Source organism: Mytilus trossulus, chromosome 5 (assembly GCF_036588685.1).
Source record: "Mytilus trossulus isolate FHL-02 chromosome 5, PNRI_Mtr1.1.1.hap1, whole genome shotgun sequence".
In the NCBI taxonomy this organism is placed as follows: domain Eukaryota; kingdom Metazoa; phylum Mollusca; class Bivalvia; order Mytilida; family Mytilidae; genus Mytilus; species Mytilus trossulus.
The window spans coordinates 20,019,871-20,045,097 of NC_086377.1; the positions used below are offsets into that span (position 1 = coordinate 20,019,871).

Genomic DNA, 25,227 nt, shown 5'->3' on the forward strand with positions numbered 1-25,227 from the left:
GGCGAATTGAACAAAATCCAACAATCCTTTTACCGGGCAAACTACATTGTCATCGCATCTCTTGATGACAAACGAGTTACTCCTACCCTTTTTACCTCGGAGAGTTTTACCAAACGTATGCTGGAAAACAAACCCTGAACCGTCTTTAAGAAACTTCACCTCTTGTGCAACAACTATAGAGAGATCACTTGCTATATCGCCAGCAAAATACTACAACTTAAACCAAGCTTGATCTATGTAAAGGACAATTATTTTTTAAGCTTAGAACCTTCTTTTTGATGTTCCCGAAAAATAAAAAGCACACATAGATCTAATCTTTGTCAAAAATATAGGCTTCGCCTGTTGGGGTAGAATATGCGCCTCATCTTGTTCGACTTGCACCAATTTTAAATACTCTTTGATTACAGGTGAAACTGACGAATTTCCTTTCCTTTCCACATCGCACCAAGTTCTACCCAACCCTTTATCATCAAATAAATTTACTAATTGGTTAATGAGACCTTCTACTGTTGCAAGAACACTGAAACATACCCTTTAATCCCAATATTGACAGTTTACATCATTGACAGTAGTTTTCCAAACTTATCCTTCCAAACCGAAAATTTCTAACATCATTTGGTCCACATGTAGCTAGCGATGGCTTTTTAGGTGATTTTTAAAGAAAGCAAAGAAAAGTTTCAAACAATTTGTTCTTTCTTTTAAAGTCGGAAGGAGAACCCTAAATGCAAACAATGACCACCTTAATCCCACTTTATCTAAAATAAAGCCACGTTTTGAGGGCGTCTTGACTACACCTTTGTCACCCTTCATACCAAGGCATACGGATTCCATGGAGTAGTATTTCAAAATTGGCCACCATATCGGTAAATATCGCATTTCGGGAACAATTATTGTACAAGAAATGCCCTGCTCTCGCAACAGACTCAATACTGGAAATACAAGTACGAAAGGTGGGTAAACATACGGATTTTGCTCACTTCTCAGGTTCTGTGAGAACAATTTAACTCCTGCGGAACATGGGATAGGCCATTGAGTAAAATGTTTCAATGCAACACCTGTAGATGACTTCATGACATTAGAATCCAAAGAAATTAGGTCTGAATGACAACTGAATGGGGACCATACAAAGACTCCTTACTTAACATTGAATCCGCGGTATTAGTTAATCTTGATGGGGCATCCGGTTCGTTTAAACATGAAGGGACATATTCTAAAATTAAATCAATGTTATAAGTTGACACATGGCTAAATATTTCTTTCATGATGCAACTTAAAGCTCTGAACTTGCAACCTTGGTTTTCCAATGCCGCTATAACAGCTATGTTGTCTGTAATCAAATCAACCCTAGAATCTTGCAAAGAACTGTCTAACGAATTGGCCTACAGTCATTTGTATCCCAATAGTCCCCAATGTCATTGTACTCGCCTCAAGCTTCACTGAAGCGCAATACCTGAAACCAGAGGAATCAGTCGACAACTCAATCACCTTGTGACATTCAGACCTCCATTTGGAATATCCAGTCCAAGTATAAAAAAACCGCCAAAGCATTAGTTAATTCCTCAACGGTCCAAATACCTTAACCTTTCTTCTATTTTTAATACAAGTAGATTGCAGCATTCACTTCCTACAAAACAACTTGCACCCTGGAACAGCCAATGTCAACGAAATACATTTACCACAAAATCTTTGCAGTGACCTCAAGTCAACCTCATCCATCAAAGGTATAGATTTCCTCAAATCAATAAATTTCAACTTCTTAGCATCAGGAAGTATGTACGCCTGTTTAACAGAGTCAACTAAAAAACCAAGAAATTTCTTACATGTGCCAGGTATTAGTTAACATTTACTTAGAGACAGTGTATAACCTAGCCTTGTCAGCAACTGCAACACCGTATAGGTTTTTGTACTTGCTTCAAGCATAGCATCATCGCTATTCTTACTTCCACCTGTAACAACAAACCTATCGTCGATATACAATGCATGTATGACGTCAATCTGTCTTAAATAAGAGGTCACACACATTCCTATCGATTGGTAAAAAAACGGCGACGCTTTCCATCCAAACGAAAGAGAAGTATATGTCATATAAAAACCACATAATTAAATACCAAAATATGTCTGAGATGATTCTCTCAAATTGACATGGTCATAGCCTGACTTTTCATCACATGTTATCATAAAAGCATTCATTTGAACCAACCTATGAACATCTATTAAATTCTCCAAATGAAAAGGTAAATCTTTGACCCATAAATTAAGATATCTTTCGTCATGTCATAACCGTGGTTTACTTGGTTCTACAGATAATGGCATAATAACTTTAGGGGGTTGACATTCACCTACCCTTCCCAAAAGTTTGATGCACCCAGTTGAAATTCTCTCGCACAATTCTTTTGATATAAATGCAGAGTATTTTTTACAAATAGCTGCATTCTGAAAATAATTTCTAGGAGTATTTCAGAGTCATAATTTCTTCCCTTACAGTTTCCCTTAAAACGTTTAAAAAACTTTCCAACATCAACTCCATTCTTAAACCATTTCATCACGTTTATGTGCATTTTCATGGAGAATAAGCCTCCATTCTGATACACAATTATGTAACTCTCCAGAGACACATTTATAAGGGTCACGTAATTGTAAAGAGTCTATATCAAACAAAACATTATCATGATAGACCTCTTCCGCACGTGGACTGAGGTTTGTAAGTGAAGGAACTCTGCCTTTAAGTGTTAGCCATGCTGGTTTCTTCCTTACTGTTACATTCAAATGATCCAATCAGCTTTCTATCTCCCACTCTGGGATTTGTACAAAAGAATAACCAATAGTTGTATCCGTAGTTCCCTGTAGACAACAAATAAACTACTTTGATTTAAATGAAAAACCAGCAAAAGTTAACGCAAAGGAAGAATTCCTTCACCTACAACCCGCGTGGGAAAAACCACTAGGGGATTAGTGCCCCTTGGACTGTAGACAAAGAAATTCACAAACTACCATACAGTAGCGTGTTGGTTTGAAAATCAAATAGCAAATAAATAGAATAAAAAAACACTATGCAAATATTTCTTCTACGTTATTTTGTTTATTACAAAAGATAAATAATTATCAACAAATTAGATTTTATCATTCATTTTCCTTTGGCCATTTTCATCTTTTCACAGTCCTTTATCGGATGTGTAGTACTTTCACAAAAGTGACAAGCGCCTCCAGGACGGAATCCACACCTAGCCCCCATGGGCCTTGTATTACTGTAATCCTCGGCTGTAAAATTACCATAATAATAACCATTAAATAATATTTATTGTATACACATTTCGAATCAGAACGAAAAGTCATCATATACATTATATATATACCACCCGTCTAAACATCAATCCAACAATGTTAGATCTGTAAATTTGCCTATGCAAACTTTTTGTTCTTCCCTCACCAGGATCCGAACCCATGCCACTGAAATATCGTGCCACCAAATCGCCTGCATTGTAGCCGTCCCGCTACATAATGTATATATATATACAATACATAATGTACACAGCCATGTATCACCATCATTGCTGGTGATCCGATCGATAAATCTGTTGTAGAGTTGTCACTGACTCAGACGTACAACTCGTCTTAACAGCAACCTAACATATATATATACAAGTATTTCAATACACACAATCATTTGTAAATCAATCAATCTCTTAATGCATGATACAAAATATCAAATAGCATGGATGTGAAAATTAACGTGACCTATCGAGTAGACCCTGTCGTGCCGAATGATTTAACTGCCAAATCACACAAATCACTTAACATAAACGCCATCTATGGTCAGACAATTCAGAAGAAAATAATTTCATTCTAATTCATAAAATCAACCGACTGAAATTATATTTCTTCTTCCGTTAACACCCATATATCACACCCATTGATAATAATCATACTAATAAATAACCAAAAAGAGTTAGGTGCAATACCACACGACAGAGCCGAGGGCCGAAAATACAAAGAACGGTAAAATTTAAAAGGTGATCTACATCATGCAATAAAAATCTGAAAATAATGCGATAGAAATTATCTAAAAAATCTTCACGATAATATCGCTTACCGCTTCGGAACACCATCTACCGTGTCTCTTAAAAAGAGTATGGTAAACCTTAATTAGCACAGGCACTAGCACCATCAGACCTAAAACAGTAAAACCCATAACGCTTAATATCAAGAACAAACGGCAGAAAACTTCAATAAAGAGCTCTCGCATCCTAAAGTATGACACTGGCATATTTTTACGTAAAACATCCACATCTAAACATTGGTCAAAATCCGAAAAATAAATAAAAAAACTCGTCAAAATTGCTAAAAATATCAGCCCAATGCAAAATAATTCCATGTTTTTCACTGATACTTATACGAATGAGTACTAACAATTAATACTGAATCGCCATCTCTCAATCTGTATACGTCTGTTTTGATATGTTAAATGACAATTGACATATAATGTTAAAAAATAACTTAAAATTATCACTTCGTCGAATATAAAGCAACTCATAATAGCCAATCTATGCGAACACATCATCTAGTAGGTTAATTAGTAAATACGAATTCGTCGGTAAACATGATGATCCAATAAGAGAATGTATCCACTGTAAAGAGTAAAACGGTTGTTAAACTGGACTAACAGTATTTCTCGAATGTGTCAATGCAGCTAAATATATTAGCAACGTAAAAAGCGTTTGCTGGTGCAATATAACCATTTTGAATTCTGTTTGATGCAGGCCAATTATTCCATCGTAAAAAACTCTGACAACTTGCATATTCTTTTGTAGTACAAACTGTTCGAGGTTTCTACATTAGGTTTGAGAGAAAATTCACTTTATTAACTAACGAAACAGGTAAATCCTGCAATTCTTCCGGAGAGTGCCTGCAAAAAGATATTTGTAATTAAAAAATGAAACATTACTAATAAAAACAATCTAAAATTATAACTATCAGCTAAGTACTATGCATCTAGTCATCTGCAAAATTCATGAAATCTCAACTAAAAAAACTAACTGAAATTCAAATTCTAGTAAAGCTAGTAATCTGTATCAAGAGATCAAGATATATCTATCATATACATGTAAGAGATCAAGAGAGATCTATCATATACATGCAGTAGATCAAGAGAGATCTATCATATACATGCTCACATCAAAGTGATATATAATACATGCTCACATAAAGTTGATCTATAACTGGATGAAAAGTCCATCATTAATGCTAATATGCAAATGTTAAATCAACAATGCCAAATATGGCCTTTTTACTCATAACAGCTATATAAGCATGTTTGTAAGTAGGAAGATCCAGAAAATTTGTCACTTCAGAAATGAAACCATCACCATAAGAAAAAGGATTTAGCCAAAAACCAGCAGAGAGCCAGTATAAAGTAAAAGTACCAACAGTTTAATTTTCACTGTCGAATATACATTAATTCTTGTGGGAACAAAGAAACAGGTGAAACGAACAACCCGTTAATCCCTCGTTAATCAGCCGTGAAAGCGTCAATACGTGACGAATTCACATTCCAAAATCTGGAATAAAAAACTATCAATTTAATATTGTCATCAGAGGGAAACTAATCAACCTCATGAAGTCCCCTAAGGGATTCACCTATCTGAAATACAAATTCAGAATTAGCCTATAGCCAATCATATGAATCAACAATCTGACTAAGCTAATCTGCTCTGGTATTCTCAGTACGTAGACTCACTACCATGTAAATAAAAACATTGAGCAAAAAATGTGCTAAAATGTGTATATTTCTTCTACATTATAAAAATATTATATAACATAATTCCTCATCGTCATGTGCACCGAATGCATCGTTTAAGTACAAAGTAATCTGCTTTCATTCTCCTCTCCATTTTAATTAGATATTTTAGTAAAAATATAACAAGCAGTAACACCATTAAAGTCACATGCGAATCATAGATATTTAGTATGAGATGGGAACATATAGACATAGTGTTGTGCATAATGTTTATCATACCTAAACGTATATGAATTGGTATAAATGTAATGTTTTGCAATACGCATACCTTCAAACTTTACACTGGTCTTCCGCAAATATCTGTCATATTCTCTCTCAAATCGAATACTAAGCGTGTTTATCTAGTTTTAGACTGAACAGAAACAGTTAAAGGATTCACAGCAAAGTGAATATTTGACATCTCTACAATTACATCATAGCTAATAAATCAGTAACCGCTGATTTTACAAAAGAGGTATTTTTCAAATCTAATAAATTATTTGACAAACAAAAGATCGATATTGTATTTGAATAGAAAGGTAATATACAACCATCTCTAATATTATCTATAATAAATATAGGCGTATCAATATCCATCTAAAATTGAATGTTTCTTTTGTTAAGTCTATCCTTAACAATAATATCAGATTGACTTACTTGATATTCAATATAATCATTGGTCAAATTATAATCAATACAATTATCTATTATAGGTAAAATTTATAGATAATTTGAAGACTCATCTTTCAAAATTTCACTGAGGACAGATTTGGGTGGCTGATTTACTACTGTTGACATACGGACTACTGGACCTGTAGTGTGTTTAGGACCCACAAGAGTAGTATGTTCCCTTTTTCTTTATATCTTCAAATGGGACTCCATCAACTGGTTATCACCTTGCATTTCAACCATTAGTCCACCAAATTTCTCCGTCTCTCTATCACCAATAATTGGCTCAATACCCATATAAATATGATTTAAAGCAGTTAAAACAGTTCCCAATAAAATATCGGGTTCACCTTCATAATCCAAGAATAAATTCGAACGTACTAAATCGACTAACACAGCTAGAAAAATTAACGTGACCTATCGAGTAGACCCTGTCGTGCCGAATGATTTAACCGCCAAATCACACAAACCACTTATCATAAACGCCATCTATCGGCAGACAATTCAGAAAAAAATAATTTCATTCTTATTCATAAAAATCAACCGACTGAAATTATATTTATTGTTTTCCGTGTTAAAGTACACGTTACCTTTTTGTTGATTCATTCTTATTCAATCATTAAATTAATCTCAGTGTATTGATTAGTAATTGATTACAGCTGTGTATTTCTTAACATAGTATATATATATACCTCTGTATATAAATACTATAGTTTTATATATAATAATGCTAATACATAAAGTGAAAATCTGGAAAACTATTACGAATTTAAGCATCGTATATATCTATTTTTTAATTTTTTTTTCAAAATGTAAATAAACACGAATGATTGACCCGAGGAGATAAAACGCAAGTAAAAAATCGCGCTGGGGGAATATTAAATATAGAAAAAATGAATAACTCACACAGTCTCCTTCCGAAACCTGCATATCTTGACCCTTCGGCTGTCCAAACTCATTCGTATATATAATCAGTGAGTGGAGGATCCACATGGCCTCACCCACATCGTCATCACTTCTTCCAAACAACTGGCAAATTTCGTCCAAGTCCTCCCCAGTAAGCACCTTTACATGTTGCGCTATCTCCTCCATGTTCAAATTTTCAGTTTTCAGTTCTTGTTTATCCTTTTAATGATTCCGGCTGTCCTGGTCTTATACGTTTGATTACTGAAACTAGTTTCATTCCCTTAGAACTATATCGCTTTTTTAGGACTGGTGGCAACAACATCTAAAAATAAACAACCAAAATAATTTATTTATCTTAATTATCTTCATTCTGTTAACATAGCATACAGCTAATTTCACAATGTTTGCAGAGCAAAACTTTGGTTGGCATGCTTGCTTTTTAAAAAAAACGTTAACTCAAGTTTTGTAATTAACATTTATATCTTCAAACAATATATATGGCAAATACATTATATTTAAATTTGATAAGAAGTAATTCAAATAACTATATATTATACAATATAACAACAATCAAGCAATTCAACCAAAGTCCCGCTCTACTTGCATCAAGAAACCAGCTCCAATATTGATTAATCAAACACGCACAACTGAAGAAATCAAGCAGACCGCGTTAATAGAAAATAGAACGATTAACAAATTGAACAAGATATAAACCAAACGGTTTTCGTAAAATAAAAAAAAACCACTTTTCATATTTCTGTTCAAAAGCCGAGCCACGTTACATTCTAGAATCATATTTAATCCATTACATAACATGCAAGAAAATTTGAATTATGCAGCATTAAATGTATTCTTATTATAACATAATAAAGTACCAACATATTACCATGCTTTATTCTGTTCACATATTCGCATGATTTTCACGTGCAACACGAGCAATCGAACGTGGTCCTTTATAATTTTCTACATTCTAACTCTCTAAATTCTCAAAATAACCGGCACGTACTCTTTCATTATATTCTAATAAAATAACACTAATATCAAAAAATATATAGCCACCAAGGCTCCTGACCACCAAGGTCAAAAATATCTCATTAATAGCCGTAAAGGCTTATGACAACTAAGGTCTATGCAACTTAGGCATTTTTTTTTTTTTTTAAATAAAAAAGATTTTTTTTACCTTTGTAAGTCTCAGTACGGCTGCCGTTCTCCAGTAGACACGTCTTTCTTCCTTCGGCGATATTGAAAAATGACCATTCTATATGGTCACATGTACATTTACTTCCGCTAGGTAAATTGACTAATGAGGCTATACGAAATTTATTCTGGAATTCAGTATATAATAATAATAACAAATAATCTGTGATGAATGGTCATGTTGATTTCTTTGGTTATCGTATAATCAACGCTTTATTACAGAATCCTATCCGATTCGAAACTGCAACAATTTTTTTTTATCGGATAATTGTTTTTCCTGTTAAGTGGGTGTGATGCTTACACTTACACGTAATATTGTAGTTTAACACACATTTGTAATATGAGCAAGAATCGCAAAATCGAATGAACGCAAGTCTTGACGAAAGTAGAAAATTCCTCTCCCGAAAATTATTAATGCTTTTCTTTAGTCAGTGAAAATATTTGATTGAAGATATTGTTTTTATTTTTTTGTTATATATTTAGTTATCAAAGGTACCAGGATTGTAATTTAATACGCCACACGCGCGTTTCGTCTACATAAGACTCATTGGTGACGCTCAGATCAAAATAGTTATAAAATCAAACAAGTAAAAAGTTGAAGAGCATTGAGGAACCTAAATTTCAAAAAGTTGGGTCAAATACGGATCAGGTAATCTTTAGTTAACAAAAATGACAGCATGGTAAATTTGACATAAAAAGTAAAAAAAATATAAAAAAAGTTCTGCATGTTGTTCGAAATATGTCACGTTTGCTAATTTGCTGTTATTTACTGTAGATAATGGGACCAAACAGACAGAGGAGGTAAATACCAATGTTATTTTAAGACGATGTTAGACACCTCTTACACTTGTATATATTACGATAACACTATCATATCAAGTAAAAATTCGGGCCAGATCCGGTAAACAGCAAGACAAATGGATCGTGGACCATTTCACTTTTGTTTTTCTTCTAATGATGTATTCTTAAGACGTTTCGGTCTGAATAAAATCTCGTTTTGAAATTATTTCCAAACATGTGATAAAAGTGGAAAATATATTTAAAACATTTTATAATTAAACTCAACTCGGTTGAAAAATTGCGCATTTACATTTAGTGTTTTTTCAGTAATACATTTTTCAAATTCTTTTACGCATCAAGTCAGTCTCATTAGTTAAAATATTGAGAAAAGTGGTGAGCAGCACAAGTAATGCCTAACCAGAAACATGTGCATTCCATATCAATATTTTCTTTTCAAATTTCTTCGATATGTATTTCTTTAATCTTTTATAATGAAGAACTTTCAATTATATATCTTTGTTCTAAAATGAGATAAACTAACCCATAGTTTTGTTGAGTGAAATTTATTCAGATTGGTTCCCTTCGTAATAATTGAAAGCATGAAAAAAAAATGATTTGTGAACCTGTGACTTTTCACATCATGATAACCCCAAATTGGGTAAAAAACTAAGAAAAATGGGAATATAATAAGAATTCGGTACAGTAAAAAAAGAAGAGCACCACCATAGGATTTTTTCTTCACCAATTTTTTTTACAGCCATTTAACCCAACAAATCAAGTTAAGAAAAAAGTTTAATTCTAAAAATGTTTGACATCTTGTTCATCCTTATGTATTATATTAATCTGGACAAACGCAAAACCATCATCTGGATACTATTGACGTCTTGTGATTTATTTACTTTATCCATGTATATTTTCGTTGAATGTATGGACTCATCTTTTTGACATAAAAGCGTTAATATGTAGCATGTTCATCTATTGTCTTAAAAAATCATAATATCTAATAAAATGAGTAGATTTAGCTAACGAAGTCCTTATATTTGAATAAAGTAACGTTCATTTTTTAGTGGAAAATTGTTTTAATTTTGATTAAGCTATAATTAAAAATTGATTGTTAAACCCTCTCTATGATTAATGTTATATAACCCTCATCAATTTTTCCAATCATTCTTTCATTAGGGGGAGATAATATATTTCGATGATGGAAGTGTTTAATGACATTGACTGGATATACATCTCTCGCACGGCCGTTCTGTTCATTTATAGTTTTTTAAGAAAAAACAAACTGTATGCTGGTAAAGATTAATTTTAATCATTACAAAACAAATAAATGAAATTATTTATATTCATATTTTTTATTTATAAACCAATAAAGAATACTAAGATCTAGTACATCTATTATATTTTGAGCAACTTACAGCTCAATAAAATAACTAGATGAACAGATTGAATAATGACCAGTTCAAAGTAGACAATCAACATTGACTTTTTGGAATTGACCATAGTACAAAAGAATGCAACTTATGCTAACAAATGATACTTCAAAATAATTATTAAACACGAATTCGTGCGCCACCTTTAATGACGATTCTAAATTATCATTATGACAATGTAAGTCTATAGAATAGTTACAGCTAATAAATGCTAACCCATGAAATACATTTGTTTGAAATTCGAAAAAATGCACAAACTACTTGATTTCTATTGCTACAAATTAACATGTTTACACATTGTTAAAATATGGTGGTTAAACATTATAAATCTATAACAGTATAAGATTTAACATCACCTCGTATGCTTGCATCAACTTACCCAAATATATATTTAATAAAAGTCAAATCATTTTGTATTTCATTATTTGTTTACATTAAAATCCATCTTTGAAATTTTAAAATTATCACAAATCCCGGTTAAGATTTGACCAAATACCAACAACCAGATATCTTCAGGTAAATATTCTTTTAAATACGCAGACAAAGGAAGGAAAACACGATGGTCGCTTTTTGTCAATTTGATCCATCTTAGAATACAAAATGGGTTACACACAAATTCTTGGTACCCAAGTACACAGTGCAGACAGTGTTGTCTCGATATCTCAATAGCATGAGTTCTAATTCCGGCTAGGGAGAACAAAAATTTGCTTCTTCAAATTTGCAGATATAATATTGATGTGCTAATGTTTTTTTTTTAGTAATTTTTATATTATATTAACAAGTCTTTTTTTCAACTTCAGAAGGGCATCTAATACGATAAGAAAATGTAAATATAATCTGTTACTTGATCATTATATTGTCTGTGATTTCATTTAACGCTACGAGGGAGATTATCTTAGAAGAGTTTTTATAACAAACAAAAAAACAATACGAAACGCAAACATCGTAAGAAATGATGGTCAAGTAAAACGATAAAAAAGAAGACACTGGATGTGGGAATATCTTTCATGGTGAAGTTCTTGATTTTTTTTATTTCCAAGCAGAAGTCAGTCATTGTATATTTAATTTTCACATAAAAGTGCAAATTTGTTTTAAAAGTATATTGATTGAGGATTGTTTTGGCCTAAAGATATAAGAGGTACCTCATATATTATATCTAACACTTTAACTGTTATATGTTTATAAACAGGTTACATCGAAGAAAAATGCTTATAAACTTTGTATTTACAAACGAAATCGAAAGTAGTATTTTTGAGGATACAGCCCTTTAAAATTTTAGAAATTCTTTGATTTATAATTAATAAGTTTGACTGGTACGTTGTGTCCTAATTTAAAAAATGATAATTATATTTAATCAGTTTTATTCAAAGTTGAATTTAAACAAGAGTAAGACTCTAACTCCAATTGGTTCCTTTATTAAATGATTATGTCATCGTTTCTTAATTAACAATATGTCATGATTTTGTGAATCGGTATGGCGTATTTGATAGTTAATATAAGGACACAACATTACATCATCAGTCATTATAATTCACATGGTTAACTTATAATAACTATCGTTCCATATGAGACCAAACAGTTGAATGAATAGTCATCGGCATGGTTTCTCTTAAATATAACACAAGATAATAGTATCATACTAAAAATAAATAAAAGTACCATTTGTCACTTCTTACATTAAATGATTGTTGTCTTCTTTTACAAGTTTGAACATGAAAACTCTTGATATGAGGTCATTGGTCAAACTTAAAATGTAACATATATGGTTATGAACTGATATATCTTCTGTTGCAGGAATTTAGATCACAGTTTAACGAGGAATTGAGACTTGTTCTTATTGGTAAGACAGGTGTAGGGAAAAGTGCAACAGGGAATACTATTCTAGGGAAAGTAGCTTTTAAAGCGAAGGCCTCAAAGAAATCAGTTACGACGCAGTCGCAGAGTCACGAAAGACAATGGGAGGGTAAAAACGTCGTTGTTATCGACACACCAGGATTATATGATACCACAAGGACAATGTTAGAGGTGAAAAGAGAACTTATAAGATGCATAGGCATGTCCTTCCCTGGACCACATTGTTTTTTGTTTGTGATATCTGCTACTTCAAGACAAACAAAAGAAGAAGACGATGCATTTAAAGAGTTTGTAAAAACCTTTGGAGAACAGGTCTATAAGTTTTTAATCATTATTTTCGTTAGAAAAGATGAGGTAGAGGACCTGAAGTTCGTAGAATTTTTAAAAGAAGAATTGACCGATTCACTTAAAAATATCGTGAAAAAAATCGGTGAAGAAAGATGTTTTTGGTTGAACAATAAGGCTTTGGAAGAAGAACAGAAAACAGTCGAATGTATTTTGAAAACCATCAAGGACTTGAACCAGGATTTAGACGAAACCCATTATACAAACATAATGCTTAAGAGAGTTTTACGTCCAATAACAAGATGGATTGTTGAATGTGGATTTAAAGTTTCTCCGCAGTCACTAAGGCATAAAATTGAGGAAGGTGGTGCTTTATATGAGTATCTTTATGCTGCTGGAGGTGTTTCACTAAGTGGAGCACTTGGTGGAGCTGCTATTATTATATTATCTACAATGTGTGCTATTTTATGACTTCACATTTGCTTGAATATCAATATATCATTTTGAATATAACATTAACAATTATTGCAGTATCAAGAACAAAGTCAAATGACTGATTGCGCACTTTACATTGCATGTTTAATCGAACTAAAAACATCGACAGTGGTATTGAAATTATTACAGCCATACATGTATTACTTGATTACATAAATATTTATAACACGATGTTCTTGAATGTGTTTTAAACAAATTATCTGGTATCATATAGAAATGAAAATGATTGCCAATAAGATAACACTCCGCAAAGTGACAAAAAAACACGCATAGGTCCTCGTACGGCCTTAAACAATAAGCAACATCGCAATATTGATACAAAAATGTAATCCTTGATGTGGACTTCGTAATGAATGTTAAATACACATGATTGTAAAGAGAAGCATGATGAATGAAAGGCTAAGATTCACTCAAAATGATTAATAATCTAATATATGAAAATTGGAAAACTCTTTCAGTTCTGAAAATCAAGGATTAAACATCAATAAATTATTAATCAATTTATCTCTTGATATCAAGTGGCAAATATGTCATGCATATTAACGACGAGGAACAAAATGGATCAACTTTAAGCAAATGGTAACAGTTTTAGGGGGACAGTTTAATAAGATAGAGCGTTATCATGAGGTTAAGCTTTTGGTTAATTAAGATAATATTGAACCTGGTACATATCTTAGCCCCTTTTATTCTGCACGGTAGACAAATGCTTAATATTTACAATCAATAACGACCACAATAAATAAATGAAATACAGACTTATGTGTTGATAAATTCCTATTGCAGCCAAAATAACCGGGTTTAGGTAAGATTTTCTATTCAAATACCGTTTCATTATTGACTTGATCAACCGAAATCCCTTTGATTCTGTAAAATTTTAAACCATGGTTTTTCGCAAGCTGTTTTTCGCGATCCTATTTGACGCCCCTGATTAAAAAAGAACGTGTTAGATAAGTCATCCCCGATTAACTTTTTAGTAAACCTCAACTTAAAGAGATGCTCCGGGTTAATAATAAGAAAGTAAAATAAGTAGACAAAAGAGAGCGTCATGTCATAAGATCATGCCAGCTATCTTAGATAATGATTTTGCTTTGAATAACAATGAAACTTGCATGAAATATTTTGTAAGATGATACAGCACATCGGTACCAAGACTGTATACCGCAAGACCATCGTGTACTATTTATTAAGATAATACAGACTATTTATCAAAAGGGATTGATGCGTCTGTCATACAAGTGAGAGGTTTAACGCTATTAGACCAGGTCCAATCCACAATTTTCTACATTTGAAAATGCCTGACCTAAACCAGGCATATGACAGTTGTTGTCCATTCGTTTGATGTGTTTTATCGTTTGATTTTGCCACTTGATTATGGACTCCCCGTTTTGAATTTTCTTTGGAGTTCAGTACGTTTGAGATTTTACTTTGTGGTACCTCTGGACGAATTGTTTTAGTCCAGCAATTGATATACTAGAATTGCTTAAAATCCCATGTGATAAATTTTATGTTTACCTCGAATGGTATTTAAATCTTTAGTTGTTGTAAAGATTGTTTTAGTCGTTTTGACTTAGAAAAGTTGACTGAACAATGCCCAGTCGCCACATATCAATTTATCAGGTTTCTCTGGAATCGAATTAATTTTCAATTTCTCATTAGAGCGTTTGAACTCTAATGTATCAATATCTATTTGAACAATTGAAAATCTGAGCTGTGCAACCTCATCGGACCTGCATGACAAATCTTCTTCTTATCACTGCACCCTTAAAACTAATCAATTAACATAATTAACACTATGTTTTTTTTTTTATAAATTCCGATTTCATTTTCAAAATATAATTTTGGCTGGTGCCCAAGTCTCTTCATGAAAAAGATAAGTAGAAACGGACATTGTATAAAACGCCTCGAACCAGATGGAGTGTGCCATATAGTATTTGAATAACGATAAACGCTCACTGACATATGTGTCTCTGCTATTGATTGCATTTACAGTCCAATTCCATGTTTATAATAATCAGATGTGCTTTTATATATATATATATATATATATATCAATATATTGAAGACAAAATATATATATTAGTCTAAAGATTTGCACAACGGTACTGATATAAGGTGTTATTAAACGAAATTGTTGTTATAAAATCGTGTTGACAAATATTTCGGCTCAACAAATGGCCTTCTTCTTGTGTCACAAGTTTTAACAATACTGATACATAATGTATAAGGTGTGAAAATAGATCAGGTGATAATACAGGTAAGTTTTGGTCGATTGATTTTAATCCTGAATATCATAGTTTAAACAAAACACTATAAATCAATATACGTGACTGTGTATATTAACAATAAAAATAAGTGAAAAACAAAACTGTTAGTATTTCTTATTGATGCCGTTTGGGTGATGTACATTAAGTTCCTTTATCCAAAAGCTTTCCCGAACCTGTCGCTGTGCATCACTCCAGTGAATGTTCTGTTCAATCACTAGAATTTTCATGCGGTTAAAGTCATCAAGTTTGTGATCTGACTGTCTGAAGTGCTGAGAGACTGGAAGAAGTGGCTTCTTAGATATATCACTCCTATGGCCATTGAGGCGTTTGTGGAAAGGCTGCTTTGATTCACCAACATATTGGAGGCCACAAACCGAACATTCTAGTATGTAAATAACATTCATACTTTTGCAGGTAACATTGCAAAATATCTTATAGTTATTTTCGGTTGCCTTACTGTGAAATGTTGACGAATGCTGCATCTGTAAACAGCATTTGCAGCGTTTTTCTCCACACGAACGACATTCTCCAGGAGTACTTCTATTATCAGACACTTCAGCCCGCACTAGTAGGTTCCGTAGACTACTAGGTTGCCTAAAAGCTATCATTGGAGGCTCAGGGAAAATCTTGGACAGTTTCGAATTCTTTTCAACTGATTTCCAATGCTCACGAATGACACCAAAGCTGTTTTTGAGAGATGGGTGATAAGTAAGAACACATGGAGTCCTTTTGTTTTTCTTTTTAACTTTGTATTCCAATAGTTCACTCCTTGGAATTGACTCCGCTTTCTGAAAGCTTTTTTTGATATTTCTGTGTTTGTAGCCCCTTTTCATCAAGCGAGTTTCAAGTTTACGCAGTTGTCTTTTAGTTGTTTCTGTGTTGGAGCATATTCGCTTGACTCTAAGTGCCTGACTGTATGGAATGCTCTTGGTAAGGTGAGCAGGATGGCAACTTTTAGGGGACAAATATTGATGAGTGTCAGTAGGCTTAGAATATAAATCTGTAGATATGATGCCCTCTGTGAGCGAACTTGAAGTATCGAGGAAGGCGATTTTGGATTTAGACCTCTCATGAGTAAATTTGATACTTGGATGTATGTTGTTGGCATGAGTGATAAAAGTGTCTAAATCCTCGTCGCTTTTATTCCATTTCATATCCACATCATCTATAAATCTAAACCAGGAAAGCGGTTTTTCGATGGAAGTTTCAAGGAGTTGTTTCTCTAATTTGCCCATAAATATGTTGGCATATGACGGAGCCATTTTGGTGCTCATGGCAGTTCCATTTACTTGCAAATAATGATCTCCATCAAAAGTGAAGTTGTTTTTCTTAAGTACCAGCGTGAGCATTTTGACCAGGCATTCAGTAGGTGAATATTTCACTGGTCTGGAATTCCAAACTTCTTTGCATGCATCGATGCCATCTGCATGTGGAATATTAGTGTAGAGGGAGGTAACATCCATGGAAACAAGAGTCGTGTCGGAGGGGAGTGGGTTTAAGGCCTGTATTTTTCTAAGATAATCGGTTGTATCTTTGATGTGAGATGGTAAGTCTTCAACATGTTGACGAAGATGGAAGTCAACAAATTCCGATATTTTTTCCGTCGGATGACCGTTCGCTGAAACTATAGGTCTTCCTGGGTTATTGGCCTTATGAATTTTAGGTAATAGATAAAATCTGCCCGGTTTTGGGTTTTCTGGTTTCAAATATTCAAGAGTTTTGTCATCGATGAAACCATCGTCGTGCATTTCTACCAAACTATTAGTAATATCTCTGCTAAAAGATGTAGTAGGATCAGAGTCTAGTTTTTGGTAGAACCTTGCATCGCTAAGTTGTCGTTCAGCCTCTTGAATATAGGCAGTTTTATCCATGACAACCACTGCACTGCCCTTGTCTGCAGGTTTAATAACGATATTGTTGTTAGATCGTAAGTTTTTCAGTGCAGTCCGTTCTTCATTGGTAAGATTGTCAAAAGGTTTATTGTTATTTTTAGTGTTTTTAATAACGTCCGACTTAAAGTTATCAATAAAAGATTCCAAGGTAGCATTTTTGCTCGGTTTAGGGATCCAAGAACTCTTTTTAATAAATTTGTAGTTGTTCTCTTCTTCTGAAATTTCTGAGTCCCCATCCGCGCTTATTATGTTATCCTCCTTCGACGCGAAATATTCCTTAATACGTAGACTTCTGGCAAAAACGTCAAGGTCTTCCGACAATTTGGTGTCATTGACAGGAGCAGGTAGAGGACAGAAGTTAAGTCCTCTAGAGAGAAGAGATTTTTCCGAGTCCGTTAATTGGTGTTGAGAAAGATTGACCACGATGTTGGAGGGTGAATCAGTCTTTTGAGGTCTACGTTTAAAGCGTCTAATTCGCTTTGTCTTTCTCTCTGATGGTAAGGAAGGGTGTGTGTATTCTATGCCATCCCTGCGGAATTTTCGTTTTTGTCTTTCACTTAAGTTGTTGGATTGTATAGTAGTTATATCCTTGAGACGAGTGTTGATAGCATCACAATTGTCCGATGTTAGATCTCTTTTGCAGCTATTCAAAATGGTGTTAAACTCGCCAGTGAGAGTTTTGAGATGTCTTTCGCAGTGTTGTTTGAGGAGGACCACTAACCACTTTGAACAATGGAAGAGGGTTTGGTCCCATCTGCGAAGTAGTGTTTTGGATAAAGAGCCAGGTGCTTGTGGCTTGATCTGGATTTGAAGTCCGTTAGGAATACGTTCATTAAACTCGTAGTTAATCAAATTAGATAAATGGTGTTCAGTTCTAATTTGTTTTTGTTTAATAGCTCTAAGTTCTTTAAAATAATCATTGATGTTCATGATATAAGAGCTAAAAACTTATATATATATATATATATATAGTCATCCCTGTTTGCATTAAAATCTTAGTAGATCAAGAATGAACTCGAAATTACTTAATTATGAATCAATTACTTCATTCAAGTCTGGTGTTAATGTGATGCATGGTCGTGTAGAAACCTTTTAATAGTCTGTTTACTGTATAAAAATTATGAAATGCGGTATGATTGTAACAACCAGACAACTACCAGACTAAATAAAGAATTTGGAAACAATCAAAAGTAACCGTACTGCCTCCACCAACGAGAACACACATTTTCGTTAAGTCGACTTAAATGGGACCGACATGAAATATTAAACATTTCAATTGAGAAAACAAACTTCCTTATTACAAAAAAGAAAATTTCCGAAAAACGGATATGACAGACATGAACAAAAAAAACAACGACCCCTGACTTGGAACAATCACATAAATAATGTGAAGGGGTTAAACATGTTTATGAGTGCTCAATTCCCCCTCCAAATCCTACCTTGGACAGTGGTATAACAGCACATTATAAGAACAAGCTAAACAAAATCAGTTGAAAGGGCTTAACTCATCAGATCCTTTCAAAGCAGAAAACATCAAACATAATTATAGACTGGAATTGGCAGGGTATTTATCCATTCTTCATCCCTAACAACAGAAAATACAACACGTACAGATCTGATAGAATGCACTGTTAAAGACAGCTAGTTCAATGTAAAGCCAATAACAACTTTAAAAAATGTATCTGAGACTTTTTTCATAAATGTTCATCTTTGAGCAAGTGGTATTTACCCGGGATGTGAAAATATGTATTGATATCCAAAACAATCACTACAGACATCAGCATAACGAACTAATTGGCATATATAAACACCATAAAATGGTGCCGTAGAACAATCACAGACCAAATAAAAAACACAAAATAAATCATGCCTTTTGTCGTAAAAATTTTTGTGAAGAGTTTCTCGTGTAAACTTAAAATATCTAAGATTATTCAAAAGATTTTCAGACATCAATATTACTTTTATATAACGTGGAATTTTTGAAAACTGAACCTGGCATTGGATAAATGCATTTGTTTATCATGACCATAAAACATTACTCGGAGCAAAATTTTCAAAAAAAAATCAAATGTGAATTTGTCAAGTATTTTACCGATAATTGTACTTAATCGTTTTCTATACGATCGCGCAATTGTTTGAGTTCGTATTATGTTTTTGTGCTGTCTGCGTAAGCACCAGAAAACTTTTGGTTTCCTGAAAACTGACTTGAGTATAAGTGTATGCATCTCTTTAGCACAATGTTCCCACTTAAGAATGGTCAGGAATGTTTTATAAGGTACTGTCCTAGCGGTTTTGAAATAAGGGGCAACTCAAGCCCAGTTTTACTGGTTCTTAGAAAATAGATGTGTTCGAAATTAATAACCCAAGTAAGAGTATATGGATCTGTGCGACATTTAGCATAAGGTTCCAGTCCACAATTAAGATGTTTGAATTGATTTTTAGGGCAATTGTCCTAGCTTTGTTGTAAAAAGGGGTCTGATATGGACCAACAACAAATAAATATCTAGTGTTAAGACACTATTTGTGTGTATAAGTGTATATTTCTCTTTCAAATTGTGGTAGGCGGTTCCACACCACTATAGGATGATTGGGATAATTTATAAGCTCATTGTTGTAGCTGTTTAGTAATAAAGGACCAACAAGTGGTCATACATAAAAGAGTATTTTTTTCATGTTTCAGGACAACAATATGTATGTACAATTGTAAATATAGGCTACAGTAGTATACCGCTGTTCAAAACTCGTAAATCGATAGACAAAAAACAAAATCGGGGTAACGAACTTAAACTGAGGGAAACGCATTAAATTTAAGAGAAGAACACCGACACTACATTTAATCGTAACACACACAGAAAAGGACTACGCATTAGACGAAATCCGATGAGAATAACAAATATAACATCAAAACCAAATACATGAATTTGGGATAGAAAAGTACCGTGACAAGTGTTATAGTAATGTGAATTCAAACTCAAATTCAAAAGAAAACAAACGACACAACGGAAACCAAGAGTATGTATTTCTATCAAATTTTACCACAAGGTTCCATACTTCAAAAGGAAAATTGGTATTAATTGTTATGGGGTTACGACCTACACATTGGATAATTACGAGTCGAAAAGGGGCCAAAAATACTTTTTGTCTAGTTTGCAAATAAAATGTCATAGTAAATTGAGCTTTATCAAATGTTATATATGTATCTTGATAGTCATACGAATCTCTCTGACATTTTTACCACTAAGTTCCTTACTTCAAAAAGAAAGATGTGATTTCTTTTTTTTTGGTGGTAACGGTCAAGACCGTTCAATACTCAATTGATTGTCATGCTTCGAGACAACAGCTTGAGTAAAAGTCTATTTTATTGTTATTTGTTTGAATTAACAATAATGAGGTCATTGTTTTTAAATATTTTTTCCCGATATTTGGAGCACTTTTTACGAATTGTCACAAACGCCTCCGAATTGTACACTTAATATTTACTATTCTACTTTTGGGTCTGGTCCACTTAGTGTCGGAACGAAGTGGCCCTTCTCGATTTGATCCTGATCGAATTGGGGTTAAACATCTTGTGTCAGATCGACAGAGCCGGAATGGTTTTATATATAATTATTATTGACACAGATTTGCATGAACTGTTGCATACTAATATTGCATTTTTTAACAGATACAGACCATTTGTATTCTTATAGGAATAGTGTGTCCCGATTTTAAAATCCTTTAAGACAGAAACGACAAAAACAACAACGCAGAATTTAATGCCAAACTAAAATAAGTCGTGCACATATATGAATGTTATTTTAGAGTATTAAGTTATGTATCTTAAATTTACAAATTACCCTTGTTCATCCTTAACGTACCACACAATGCCGATCTTACAAAAACACAGGCTGGTTTGCCAACGGTTTTGTCGTTTACATACATGTATGAAATTACCAGATTAACATACATAAAAAACTATGGCTAAATGCTGTGCTGACCTGACTTAACTACTAGTTTTTCTAACATTCTTAATACATATACTGTTAGATAAAACTATACTTCGGCTGTTTTCTTATCTCTAGCCGGATTATTGTCTCTTTGATAAACTCGTAATTTCATTCAATAAACGGATTAGGGGTCATAAGGGCCATTTTTCAAGGTGGTAGGACGTGCCTCTGGAATAGTGTACCCTTTTAAACTTAAAATAGGAGATGAGTTGTAATCAGAACCTTTAAAATTTCTCCAGCTGAAAAATGGGATAGTATGTGACAAAATGTGATTCAAAACTTACATTTTTCATTAAAGTGTAGATTTAATTATACAATTATTATGCTGAAGATTGAATTTTGGATTTTGTCAGCGCAAGAGTGAGTAACAGGTCAACTGGTCAAATTTCGGAAGATCTCTTTGTTCTCGACAATCCTGTTGAAAAAGTTATAAATAGACTCTCACTGGAAAATATGATCACACAATCCCGATATTTTAATATTATTATTGAACAGTTAAAATATTCTTTGATCATCGTATCTACATCTAACATTCTCTATGGGACGTACTAGAGGAAGGGGGAGCTATCAACGGGGGTTTCAAAGTTCCCAGGGTCAAGATCAGGCTCAGGGCCGTGGTGGCTACCATTCCGCAAAACGATTTCGGACTGGTAGTAGTGACATTGAAAACGATGACCCTGAAGTTCTGTTGGATGTATTCGTAGGCATCCTCAATGACCAAAAGATCATGGACAAGTTTGTTGCCTCATTGTGTGACATTCCCCATTTGAAATCAAAGCTCGTTGAACATCTACTACCATCCCTTGATGCTCAAATAGCAGACATCTTAACTCCTTTACGTGAAAATGTAGAAATAATGAGTGATAAATTAACAAAATCCGAAGCAAAATGTGAAGAATTGGAGTGGAAAAACGATGACCTCGAACAATACACTCGCAGACAGTCCCAGTCGACTATCCTAGAGGAAACATCTGTCAAATAATCATCTGCCTCTAAAGAACCAACCGAAGAATCAGGGGATACTTAACAGTTCGTAATTTAAAAATTAATAAACATGTGCTGGTTTTTCTTATTTGTAAACATTAACACGTGTTTAAAAGAACATGACTCTATTTATAGTCGAACTAAATATTGACAAGGTCACACTGGTCTATCTGATTTCCATATCTAGCAATATAGCTATAATTATAAGTTACTACTATTGCCTTCAGCTGTGTCTTACTTATACAGTAACACACCTCTTTATATTTATTTATCTTGTGTATTTATACTTGTATATATGTTACATTTGACAAGAATGATATTATTTTGTATAATTCGATTAGCAGGTATCCCCGAATTTTTTTTCGAAAGTACTGATGATGAAGTTCTTAAATTTTCTAATGATGTGCTTAATTCTTAGTTACAACCTGGTGGAATAGACAGATTGCACAGAGTGTGTCCTCTGCGATCTAACGATAGTAACCAAAAGCCTCGAAAAATTATTGTTAGGTTTGTGTCGTAAAAAAAGAAGACAAAAACTCTTAAAATGCAAACAAACAATGTCATTATTATGCACGAATTCAACAAGAGTATTGGTACTAACTACCTAATGTATGAAGACCTTACACGCAAGCGATCTGAACTAGCCTATAATGCACGTTGGCTCAAAAATAACAACTTCATAAAAGAAACCTGGACTTTTGATGGGAAAGTTTTCATTAAAATGCCTGACGACCGCATTTTTTTATGCACTAGACCATCAAATTTTCCGACTGCATTTTACCAACATCTTCCTATCAACAACAAACCCTCAAAACCAGATGATAACAAAACAATCAAACGACCATCCAGTTATGCTAAAGCGGTTAAAACCAATAAGCAGTCATCAGGGTCAACTTCAGTACCAATACCATCACAAACGTCCCAGTCGACTATCCTAGAGGAAACATCTGTCAAATAATCATCTGCCTCTAAAGAACCAACCGAAGAATCAGGGGATACTTAACAGTTCGTAATTTAAAAATTAATAAACATGTGCTGGTTTTTCTTATTTGTAAACATTAACACGTGTTTAAAAGAACATGACTCTATTTATAGTCGAACTAAATATTGACAAGGTCACACTGGTCTATCTGATTTCCATATCTAGCAATATAGCTATAATTATAAGTTACTACTATTACCTTCAGCTGTGTCTTACTTATACAGTAACACACCTTTTTATATTTATTTATCTTGTGTATTTATACTTGTATATATGTTACATTTGACAAGAATGATATTATTTTGTATAATTTTGGTGCATTTCAATCTATGTTTAGGTACTTTAGTTGTTGGGTCTTATGCTTATATATTTGTTTACTTCCTGAAAATGAGGACACTACCAAATATACTTTTTTTTTGACACATACGATTAATTCTAACATGACGTCCTTCAAACGCTTTGAGTACACACCCGTGGTAAAATATGAATATATTGCGTTGGCTGTTCCGATCGTACTCCCACGTCATATGTTTTTTATTGAATGAAATACCCGACGTCATAGAATGATGACGTTACAATTTAAGCATTTTACGGGAAAATACACGCTTTTGATACTGAAAATCATGACAACAAGGAAACGTAAACAAACGATGCTAAAATGTGGTATAAGCCCATTTTTGTTTTATATTCAAAGAAGACATATCAGTAAGTTATCATTAAAATTCATCCAAATCTATCTAAATAAGTTTTGTGAATAGTTTGAGCATGTGCACGACTTATTTGCTCCGTTCTTTTACGCCAATCTAAAAGTGCGTTAATTTATGGGAACGGCAAATAATGGCCTCCACCTAGAGCGCTTCGATCCAAAAATATTGCCGTATTTGTCCTATCAGAATCGAAATAATTCATGGGGGCTTGATTATATCTAGATTTTACCACGGGTTGTCCCTTTATTCCGATATTTTACCCCTCGTTATCGCTCAGGGTAAAATATTTGTCATAAAGGGCCAACCCGTGGTAAAATAACGATATATTCAAGCCCCCATGAATTATTTCTTGAATAATGAACCCAGGTCCACATCGCTCTTACAGAGTTATGTAATACTAAAATAGTTCACAATAATGTATATAGCTTACCACCTAAGGTAGATTTGATTGAATGTGAACTCAGGCACATATGATATTATTGCTCATCTAATGAATCAATAGTCTTAGCTGGTTTTCAAAAGCCTATTAGATTAGAAAGAACACGAGCAGGCGGGGGAGTCATAATTTACGTTAAAAATTATTTATACTATGAAGAATAACCTGAATTGGCAAAGCCAGGTTTGGCATTATTGTGGTTGAAAATCTCAACCCAACATTGTCATTTTTTACTTGGTGTTTTTACAGACCCCCAAATTCTCGTGTGAAACTGTGGGATTATTTTTTTTGATTCTGTGTCGAAAGCTTAAGAAAAAAAATTGCCTGTTTTTCTGACTGGTGATTTCAATGTAGATATGGCTATCAAGCAATAATAAGCCATGTAGAAGGACCGTTAGTAACAGTTTGAGAAACATTTTGCAACGCTTGAATATGTACAATCTTGTCTTTGAAAAGACAGACTTCACCACTGATACAGGCACATGTAACCAGATTCAAGCTAGCAGCCACTCGCTAGCAGCCACTTCGCTAGCAGCCAGTTTTCAGATATGTCTATAAACCCAAAAGTTGCATAAGATTCAAAC

The 25,227-nt window shown here is 33.5% G+C and overlaps 2 protein-coding genes across 2 annotated transcripts; one reads left to right on the forward strand and one right to left on the reverse strand.

The window, feature by feature from the left end:
- Positions 1-11,358: 11,358 nt before the first annotated feature.
- Positions 11,359-13,368, forward strand: LOC134717718 (GTPase IMAP family member 4-like). Its single transcript, XM_063580210.1, has 2 exons — positions 11,359-11,388; positions 12,553-13,368. The coding sequence occupies exons 1-2, from the start codon at positions 11,359-11,361 to the stop codon at positions 13,366-13,368; spliced, it is 846 nt and encodes a 281-aa protein (XP_063436280.1).
- Positions 13,369-15,760: 2,392 nt separating this feature from the next.
- LOC134717719 (uncharacterized) lies at positions 15,761-19,773 on the reverse strand. The gene is made up of 2 exons (XM_063580211.1): positions 19,754-19,773; positions 15,761-18,302 (listed from the first exon to the last, which is right to left on the reverse strand). The coding sequence occupies exons 1-2, from the start codon at positions 19,771-19,773 to the stop codon at positions 15,761-15,763; spliced, it is 2,562 nt and encodes an 853-aa protein (XP_063436281.1).
- Positions 19,774-25,227: the final 5,454 nt, after the last annotated feature.